Here is a 10,734-nt window from a genome sequence, read left to right as displayed (position 1 = left end):
TTCAGGATGGGTGAGGCAGGGATTAAAGTAAAGTATTTGCAGGATTTATTCACAACTTGAATATAGAAAATTACTAAGAAACTTTTTCTTTCACTCTTCCAAACCAATTAAGCAAGCATTCTTCACTATATTACTGATCAAGTTACCTACCTGTTAATTACCACAAGGAAATTGAGAGTAACTCCCCAGAAAGGGACAAAAAGAGAACTGGTGTGACTTTTTAAATCTAAATTTGCATTCACTGATATCAGTGCCCATCTTACTCAGAAGGAATCCCTAGCTTAATTTATACCGAACTATTTAAGTCTAAAAACTGTTAGGAAGCTGGTGAATTAATGTATCTAAAAAAAGTGACCCTAGAAAAATCTTTGTGCCCATATATATATATACACATATTGATTTTATCAAAGTCTTCAGTATTCCATATGTAATACCCAGAATCATTTTACCAGATTCAATTTGTTATTATGTAATAAAGTAAGATTTTGAAAGAATGCTTGCAAGTCAATGTACACAAAGCTGGTAAGTAAAATTTCAACTCTTTCGCAACAAAAGCCAAAGCAAAACTAAAACGTAAGGAGGAATTAAAAACATTTTATCTGTGTATTCAGAATCACACACAAGTTACCTTTACAGTTCAATTTACTATATAGAAATCATTTGGGTTTTATATTTTCAGTTAAATTCTGAACTTACAATATTGATTTTTTTTAAAAAAGACTGTTACATTAATTCAGTACTTTTTTTAGCATACCAAATTGAAATACATTAAGATCAAACTTTAGATTTATGGCAAACAGTCTTCAAATACAACACAAACATTTTTTAAAGTTACCGTATCGTTCACATGTGGTACTTGCAACTCTGAGCTGTTATACACAGAATAGCTCTCCTTGAAATACGGCAAAACTGACATGCCACAAAGCTCAAAGTTATATAGTCAAGCCAAGGACTCAAAGTTGTACCATCTCTTAAAAGATTTGGCATTTCTGAACCAAAAAGCACAACATGTAAAGAAGGTTAGGAGCAATTCCTCCTCCTCATTACAGTTAAAAAAAGTTGCATGGTAGCTCGGAATTTTGCATAAAACCCCACATTATACCTTGGAAAATTCCAAGGGTAATTAGATGACAGTGGACTGGAGTCCTTTTTCAATTAATAGAACCCATAAAATTCAAATGGGAATTAATCAAATCAAAAATATTAAGCACCTACTGGTTTAAGAGATTGAAATTTATTAGATTCATGATCAATTTCTTTTCACCTTGAAATCAAGGTGTAAAAACCAGCTATTAAGTGCATCCCAAACTTCTCCTATGTAGCACACGCAGAATTTTCTGTCCATTGGCACCAAAGTGAAGTCACATTTCCTCTTGGGAGACAGAAATTCCACATCTGAACATAGAATAAGTTAGGAAAAAATGACCCCTGTTGTTTACTTTATTACTATTGTGATTCTGAGATCTAGGATTACTAATATACTAGCCATGAACAACGCAAATTCCTGGCAACAACTGTCAGGTTAGTGACTCTAACTCACTTTCCCAATCACCATAAAATTTTAGTATGAAAAGCATGAAAACTAATTACACTAAGCTGCTGAACAAATGGGAAATAACAGGAAACTAAGTGAACAACAAAACAAACCCTAATTTGAAATCACTGCAATCGAGAAACTGAAAATAGGTGTGCTTCACCCCATCCCCTCACAGCTCTGAATTTAAATAATATTCCGTGCAAAGGAGCGTCAGGTTTCTGGATATAGATGTAGCCCTTCTTTAAGATTTAGTGCGCAGCAGAGTATTCTGCATTTCCCTCCCCAAAGTTTATTCCAAGTATTTAATAGAATCTTCCATTTCAGCCAAAAGATTTTCGATTCAAAGATTTACTAAGGTACTCTATGCATTCTATCTATACAGAAACACCTATTAATTATTACAATTGGTTTATGCAGGATTAACATTTTTGGTGTTAAAATTGTTAAACATCATGCTTACTGCACATCAACTCTCCATAATGAATCTGAACATCACAACAATGATTTACCAAACATTTTACTTAAATTACTAATTAAATAACTGAAAAATGTACTAAGCCAAACTAAACTTAAATGGGCTATAAAGGAAAATAACCTTCGAAACAGCCCAGATACACATCTATTTCAAAACTACCTTTGCTAGCTAGCCCCTTTCCCAAAATTTTAGCCTGAAAAAACAGTAAAATCTACACAAAATTTTATTGCAATCATACAAGGTTACATTAGGTCAAATACAACAAATACTATGATGCAATTTTACATTTATTAAACTACAGTTCAAAGCACAAATTTACACATTCTAAATACACTAAACGTATCTAATGAAGTCACACTGGTCTTCCACTGACAGTTGATATATCTGGGTGAAAGACATTAACTTTACAAGACTTTTAAACACGAATCCTTAGTATAAAAACTGTGTACTTGTATGTAAACGGTTTAATGGGGAACCCAATTAATGGGCTTCCATCTCCACTAAGTCATCCATTTTGTTGCATATTTTATTTTAAACGCTTAAGGGGTAGGGCAAACTGGTAGGTTTAAATCTGGATACATTATCTTAATTTCCCAATTACCCCCAGTGAATTATAGAGCTGATTTTGTCTGGTCCCAAATAGTTATTACTAGTAGTTTTTGTTTCCAAGAGAATTAACAGAATAAGATTGTTTAAATTTTTTCCACACTGGAATGTAGACCAGACAAGCTTATTAACCTGCAACTTCAGATCTACAGAAGCGTTAATGCCTGCTTAAGCTTCAGTGGGAAAGTTGTCTTCTTGGCTCAGCTGAATGCAAGAAGGCACAAAGAAGCAGCTCTTCATCGTCGTGTCTGAAGTGATCCCAGCGTCTTGCATCTCATACCTAAGAGAAAAATTAAGACATCTGAGTTTAAGCACAAAGACCACACAACCACACAACAAACAGACAATGAAAAGAACTATAAAATAACTGGTCTTCCAATTACGCTTAAAAGATCATTCTGTTATTACTTTTAAGTTGTGCATTCATTGTAGAATTAAAACTAGCAAACCCTGTCACCTCAGATATCCAATCTGCTTTAAAAAAACAATCCATCTTACCAATCACTGTAGGACATCATGTAATAAATAGCTGGCCTCTGAAAATCATTGAAAGCAGATGGTTCATGGAGAGAATCTGCTCCCATGTTATCGAAGATAAGCCAATCTCCCACATTCAGCTCAGGAAGAAGACAGTTTTCCACAATTTGATCAAGCTCATCACAGGATGGACCCCAAAGGCTGCTTGTAAACAGAGGCTCATCTGCCTTGTATTTCTGTAGGACAAAAAAGTTTTCTTTTTGGTAAGCTTTTAACTCAGGCAGGCAATGAACTTGAAGGTGGATAAGAGCGTTCGTTTTTTCACCATTTCAAATCAAATGTGCCCCTGAAGAAAGGCCTAGAGCCAAGGGCAGTGATACTCCTCCTTAACTCCATCTAAGGAAGCAATTTACAGAACAAAGGACTTAACAGGACTCAGAGAAATACAAACCCCCCCAAAAGGGGCAACCTTCCCCCATTCTAAAATATTTCTTTGAAATTGGGATGAGGGCTTCCCTAGTGACTCAGTGGCAAGGAATACTGCCTGCCAACGCAGGAGAAATAGGTTCGATCCCTGATCTGGGAAGACCCCATGTGGCACAGAGCAACTAAGTCCATGCACCACAACTACTGAGCCTGTGCTCTAGAGCCTGGGAGCTCCTGGCTGCCACAGCTAGAGAAAAGCCTGTGCAGTAAGAAGACCCAGCACATCCAAAAATAGATACAATTTTTAAACTGGGATGCATCCTAAAAATAACAGCTCCATTCAGAAACTGCCAAATAAGCAGGTTTTATAATAATCGTAATCAAACTTGCCTTGTGAACCTCTGGAATGGTATTTAAGTCCTCAGACAGTTTACTTGCAAAAGAACCATAAACACCATCATTCATATAATACATGAAGGCTGGTTCATCACTTCCGGTCTTTCCTACTGTAAAAAAAAACAAAACACAAAAACAGGAAAGGCAAAGATGAACTTACAGTAAAACAGCTAAAAGGCATATCAAAGTCTGAATTAGTATTTATAGAATTGACTCATAGGTTTCACATTCTTCAAAATATAAAGTGATATATACTGACATAACTTAAAACCGTTAACTTAAAATACTGAACACACTTCACCAAGGAGGATAACCAATGAACACATAAAAAAAAAAAAAAAAAAAGCTGCTCTACATCATTACTCACCAGGTAAATGCAAATTAAAACTACACTGTGATACCACAACACACACCTACTGAGTGGATAAAATTTAGCAATGACCAAAAAAAGAAATTAGCAAAGGTGGGAGCAATCAGAACTTGCATATACATTGCCAGCAGAGGAGTAAAACAGCAACACCATTTTGAAATAGTTGTGAACATCTACTCTCTGACCCAGCAATTCTTTTTTTTTTTTCTTTGACCCAGCAATTCTATTCTTACATCATTCACCTAAGAAAATTGTCCACAATACTTGTAGTACTGTATAATAATGTAGTAACAGTAGTTTTATCCTTAATAGCCAAAAACTGGAAACGATCAAATATTCATGGCAGGAGACTGGAGACAAAGTATATGCATTCCAACAGTGGAATATAATTGGCAATAAATGTAAAACGAAATGCTCTATCAAATATTATACTGAGCTGTCTTAAACAGAAGAATATACATGATCCCACTTACAAGAAGTTCAAGGGCAGTCCAAACTAATCTATGCTGGGAAAATAATCAAAATTGAACAAAACAAATAAATTTTAAGATATGAAAATTATTTTATTTTGATAGGGATGAGATTGTACTGGTTCTTAAAGGGAATCAATCACCCGGGGAAGTTAATCTAACATAAGCCTATCTAAACATCAGCTTTGAGAAGAGTCTGATGGAGTGGAATGTTAGTTATGGCATTTTGAAAAGCTCCCTAGCTCCTCCCTACAGATGGATGAAGAATACCCATAATGTCATAAGCCATCAAATGTCCAAAATTATATTTACATGTGATAGTATCTGATGAACTCATCTTCAAACTAATTGGATTTACTAACAGAAAACTATAAACTTTTAACTTACCTCCAGAGGAAAACTTATCATTTTCAACAACTTTCTTTGCAACGATATTAACTGCAAGTGTAAATGCAGAAGACACAAAGTAGCTTCCAGGTTCAGAAATTATCTTGATGCCAGATCCTTCAGGAAAGTAGACATCCAACAAAGGGCTGATAACATGATTAACCTATGGATTTAAAAACTCATATTATGGTTTCAATATTGGATTAGATAATTCACAACATTAAGAGATTAACAGCAATTAAATTTTTTAGAAACATTAACTAGCTGAATTACGACTATGAAGCTTAGAAATAAAGCAGGCTTTCACATCACTGAAGCTGGTTTTCTAACCATCAGAATGACATTAATTTAAAAAGTTATAATTCCAGTGGCAAATGGCTCCTAGTGATTGAAAAGTCATTGTTTCTATAGTCAATCACTAGTGATGAAGGAGCAAAATTTCCAATCAGTTTCTATACCGGAGGAAGGTGCGAACTGAAGTGTATATGGATAAAACAGTTCAAGCTCTGTAAGTGATGAATGAATTAATCCTTGTCATCAAGCACTGAAAACACACTTTCCATGATAAAATTATGCTGCAGAGTTTAAACTTTTCCAAGGTCTTCTATTACCTATTCATTTTCTTACAAATTTTACACAATATTACAGCTTTAGTTGCTGCTCTAAAAACTCTAGTCTACAAATCCACCATGTAAGCAGAAAAGAATGAGACATTAGTCCAGTGTGTCCATCCACTGAACAATGTTTACCTCCTCCAATTGAAATTCAGTTCCTGTGAAGCCTCCACCAATGTCTAACATGTTCATCGTGAAGCCAAATTCTCCCTAGAGATGCAAGAGGGGGAAAAAAATCTTAAAATGCTGTTCCAAATTGTAATGCATACAGGGACATCACACACACATTATTTACCTCCTCTAAGGGAGGTAAATAATCTGTTCTGACCTTTAGTAAATTTCTTGCTTTCTACTAACAGAGGTGGATTATTTCATTATATTTTCCTGCTATTGTCTGTACTGTCTTTAAACACATAACAAGTAAGTAACTATTGCATCTCTCTACACCCATGTTTTAAAATGTGCATGTCATAAGTAAGTACGACCAGAATACTTTAGAAGTAGAAAAGCAGCTGAATATTTGTCTTAAATAACATCTTGGGTTAAAAAGCAAAATAATTTAAGGGAAAAACTTACAGCCATGTCAAACACACATCGAGCATCAGATAGAGCATGTACATATACTTGAGATTCTTTGCAAGCACTTGAAACATGAAATCTGAAAGACAGAGTAATAAATTTGAAGGTACAGCAAATTTTAGAGGCCGTTCCTTTCTAACTCACCATATTCACACAAAAAAGTATTCACATTAACTTTACTCAATATTTAAAGCATTAGAAACATGAACCTCTAATTATCCAAGTTACAATACCAGCCTTTTAGAAAAGGCAGTGTTTGGGTAATAATTTTTTTAATAATAAGTTATCAGTTATATTTCACAGCTATCAGATAGGGACACACTTTTTATATGGTAAAATAACAATAAATTGTTACTTTACCAAAAGTAACAATCACCCAATAAAACTGGGCGACAAAATCTTCAATTTTGAATGCACAATTTCACCTGAAAATATACAAATCTATTGTGGGACTTCCCTGGTGGTCCAGTGGTTAAGAATCCACTTGCCAACACAGGGGACACAGGCTTGATCCCTGGTCTGGGAAGATCCCACATGCCACAGAGCAACTAACCCCTTGAGCTGCAACTACTAAAGCCCAAGCATCTCTTGCACTCCACAAGAAAAGCCAGAGTAACCTCTGCTCTCCAGAATTAGAGAAAGCCAGCTTGCAGCAATGAGACCCAGTGTAGCCAAACAAATCTTTTTTTAAAAAAAGTTACCTACTGAGAAATAACTGCAAGTGAACATTAATTCAGTTGAGCAATACTGATAATTGTTAGTACTGCTCATTAATAGTGATACTTATCAAAGATTTGGACTTTTAAATTTGAGGGAATTCCCTGGTGGTCCAGTGGTTAGGACTCTGCCCTTCCACTGCAGACCCTGCAGTGGAACCCTGTGTTTAAACTCTGTCAGGAAACTAAGATTTGACAAGCTGTGCTACAAGACCAAAAATTAAATAAAATTAAATTTAAAGATTTAATTAAAATATGGTCCTTTCTGTATCAATTGTGGCAGTGGTTACAAAAATGTTAAAATTCACAGAATACACCTCCAATCAATTTTCCTGTGTGTTAACAATAAACTGAAATATGAAAACTTTCAAATACTGTCAATATTGTCAGCTAAGGGAGAATTAAGTTTAACAGTGGTGATTCTTTATCCATCTTTATGAATGATTTTAAAATCTGTCGGTCACTGCTCCAAATCTGATTCAGATCATGGTTCAGAAACTATGATCAAACCATTAACTCTCTGGGTCTCAGGTTCCTCATACATAAAAACTGAGAGGAAAAAGTAGTCTACTGATTTTTTGAAGTGCCCCTGAGGGATTAAAAAGGGGAAAACAAAAAGTCTTGGGATGGGAAAAAGAAAAATTGAAATGACATGTCCAACAACCATTTTGGTATTCATCAGAATTCTAGTAAACCCTTCCACTCAATTTAAAAAGAAGTGATTTAAATTACTAACCGAACTGTTATTTACTATTTTCTCCCTTTACTAAGTGAAGGGGAGGAACATACAAGTACAAAATAGTATAAACATTTATTTTCCTAAACTAAGAAAACTATGTATAGTAAACCAGAAATTTAACCTATTAACGTTTATACAAAAGAAAACCTAAACTGGTAAACAGAAAGACTAAGATTATCACCACAAAATGAAGTTTAAAACAACTACTCACTTAACTCCAATAATTTGGACATCAAGTTCCTTAGCACATTCCAAAAGATGCCTACAGTTCTTCAGGGTAGTGCCAAACTTCATGTTACCCTCTTCACCTCCAATACTATCTTCTGTTGCAATATGTAGTAAGACCCTAAGAGAAGGGGAAGATGATTGGGGCAGAGTTGGTTTACATCATCATCAGCACATGTGAAGCCTGAAGATTGTAGGAAGTGTGTTGATAATGTTGTCAGTGCTCCATAATCCAGGGTCGGATGAATCAAGTGAACCTAATGAAAAACAATCCTGTATAGAGAAAAAACTAGCAATTAGGGACTAAAGCATGAAGCTTACAAGGATGGGAATTTGGAAAATGCAGGAAGTTAAGACTCTGTTGTAGCAGCAAGAGTCGGTTGGGCTCTGTAATGAAAGACGACATTACTTTCAAATGAAGTCCATCAGTCCATAAATCCACCTAGAAAGACTAAATTGAATAGCAATGCCATTACTGTCTTTCAGTAAAAACGATCAGGGCTTTAAATGCTTCAATTTCCTTAAAAAGTTCTAGCTAGCTAACTTTCTACCACTTATTTGGAACCATTCTTCCAATTAATCAAATAGATCTAACAAGAAAAAAAATTTTTTTAATGTATCTTAACAGCAGCCTTTTCAACTACTGATCCAAATCTGTTTGGTGTTTCCTTCACAACCATGACAACCATGACAAAGTGATCAGCACTGTCAGGCCATCTCTGAGTGACCACAAATCACTTAAAAACAATTATACAAAACTGCTATTTGTAAAAGCAAAGTTATTCTACCTATAGGATACCTTTCAAAGAATACCATTAAAGTCAGTCAGAAAATTATCAATGTAACGAAAATATGGACATGATACACATTTTTGGTAACATATAACACACAGTAACTTATTAAAAAGCAAATTGTGTACTAGTATACTTTTAGCATAGGCTATATAGAATCCTCTTGAAATACCAGTTCATGGTAATATTTATTTTGCCTTAAAATTTGTTTTTTGTTTGAAGCATGGCGAACTTACATTTATTTATTTTTTGGCTGCACTGTGTGGTACGTGGGATACTCCCCAGCCAGGGATCAAATCCATGCCCCCTGCACTGGGAGCTCAGTCTTAACCACTGGACCACCAGGGAAGTCCCAAAGTTTTGTTTTTAAACAGTAAAGTTTTTAGTTGGAAAATCAATCTTGGGACCCATGTAGGGTACAAGTAAAAACGTTAAACTTCCTGTTTGAAGAGAAGGAACTTAAGGACTAGGTTCCTAAGACACTGACACAATGGACAACCATCTAAGAAACCGAGGCTAAGGGCAGATTAAACCCTCAGAAGGAAAAAATCTGAGCAGAACACATTCTGTTCCTAATATGACAAATAACTAGAATGGTTAATATAATTGTGAAAATATAGCCATAGCTTTAATCTGATCATTCTACCAACCAGATTTTCTTCCTTGAATTAAAGATTATACATAATATCCCAAAATATCCTTATCTCATCCTAATTGCCCATGAAGGATCAGAAATAACCAATAAAAATGCTAGTATTTTCTGTGTAGTAAGTTGCAATAATTACAATATATAACCACTGCTCTATATAAATGCCCCCCTCCCTTTCCCAGACTAAAGACAACCCCAAATCCTAGGTAAAAAAATATTCCCTTGCACCTAACTTTACACTTACTTGGCATTTGGGTGGTTACGTGCAATTTTCTTCAATTCAACTTCATTGTCACATGTCATGATATTAACTCCAACTTTTGCTGCATACTTTATCTGAGACACTTGCTTGCAAGGACTTATGCAAATGATGTTTTCTGGAGATACACCCAATTCTTGCACTAAAGCCATTTCAGTCTAAAAACAGATTTTAAACAGTGTCATCTAAAAGGTAAGCTTTCTATTACTTTTCAATCACTGCCATATACCTTTATTTTCTGGTTAAATTCAAATTATGTAAGGTTAAATTAGGATTATATACATCACAGTTCCTATTCTGGTAATGCTTGCTATATTATACTCTGTTAAAAACCTTCTAAAAGGTATACAGGCATCTCATTTTATTGTGGTCTGCAGATAATTCCATTTTTAAAACTGAAGATTTGTGGCAACCTTGTGCTGAACAAGTCTGCAAGGCACCATTTTTTTCAACAGCATTCTTTTTTGAGGTATGTACATTATATTTTAGACATAATGCTACTGTATAGTTAATAGACCACAACATAGTACAAACATAACTTTTATACAAACTGGGAAATGAAAAAAAATTCACTGTGACTCGCTCTACTGCAGTGGTCTGGAACTCAATCCATAGCATCTCTGAGGTATGCCTATCATTACCAACAGAGAAATCTCCCAGTTTAGGATATTATCTTGCTGTCTTCAGAAGTAACTTGATCAAACTAGCTCTAGGCTAAGAATGAGGAACAAATAAAAGTTTCTGATTAAAGATAAAGCTTAAAGTCTCATCTCACCATAATGTTCCTTTCATTGGTATATTTGAAAGTTAGTAAATTTCCAGTATTAAACGGAAAATTTAAACAACTTAAAAAATGCATCCAGAAGTCAAATTTCCTCACAATTGTTCTACTGCTACTGGTCACCAAATGTTGTTTTTAGTTGCTAAGTCATGTCTCTTTGCAACACGCTCCTCTGTCCATGGAATTTCCTTGACAAGAATACTGGAACAGGTTGCTATTTCCTTCTCCAGGGTATCT

The 10,734-nt window shown here is 34.9% G+C and overlaps 1 protein-coding gene across 5 annotated transcripts in view; it reads right to left on the bottom strand.

The window, feature by feature from the left end:
- Positions 1-574: 574 nt before the first annotated feature.
- The window catches only part of AZIN1 (antizyme inhibitor 1), a 30,774-nt gene continuing 20,614 nt past the window's right edge, over positions 575-10,734 (bottom strand). For 3 of the 5 annotated variants that reach the window (XM_069600420.1, XM_069600421.1, XM_069600422.1), the window contains 8 exons: positions 9,702-9,874; positions 8,004-8,138; positions 6,335-6,416; positions 5,894-5,968; positions 5,145-5,307; positions 3,912-4,027; positions 3,117-3,331; positions 575-2,898 (listed from right to left, as the gene is read on the bottom strand). In XM_069600420.1, coding sequence (XP_069456521.1) covers positions 2,787-2,898; positions 3,117-3,331; positions 3,912-4,027; positions 5,145-5,307; positions 5,894-5,968; positions 6,335-6,416; positions 8,004-8,138; positions 9,702-9,874 — 1,071 coding nt within the window. In that variant the 3' untranslated portion in view covers positions 575-2,786. The remainder of the gene's footprint in view (positions 2,899-3,116; positions 3,332-3,911; positions 4,028-5,144; positions 5,308-5,893; positions 5,969-6,334; positions 6,417-8,003; positions 8,139-9,701; positions 9,875-10,734) is intronic. The other 2 variants (XM_069600423.1, XM_069600425.1) reach the window with 1 other exon arrangement.

Source organism: Ovis canadensis, chromosome 9, assembly GCF_042477335.2.
Source record: "Ovis canadensis isolate MfBH-ARS-UI-01 breed Bighorn chromosome 9, ARS-UI_OviCan_v2, whole genome shotgun sequence".
Lineage (NCBI taxonomy): Eukaryota > Metazoa > Chordata > Mammalia > Artiodactyla > Bovidae > Ovis > Ovis canadensis.
This window is presented reverse-complemented; position numbering and strand designations above follow the sequence as displayed.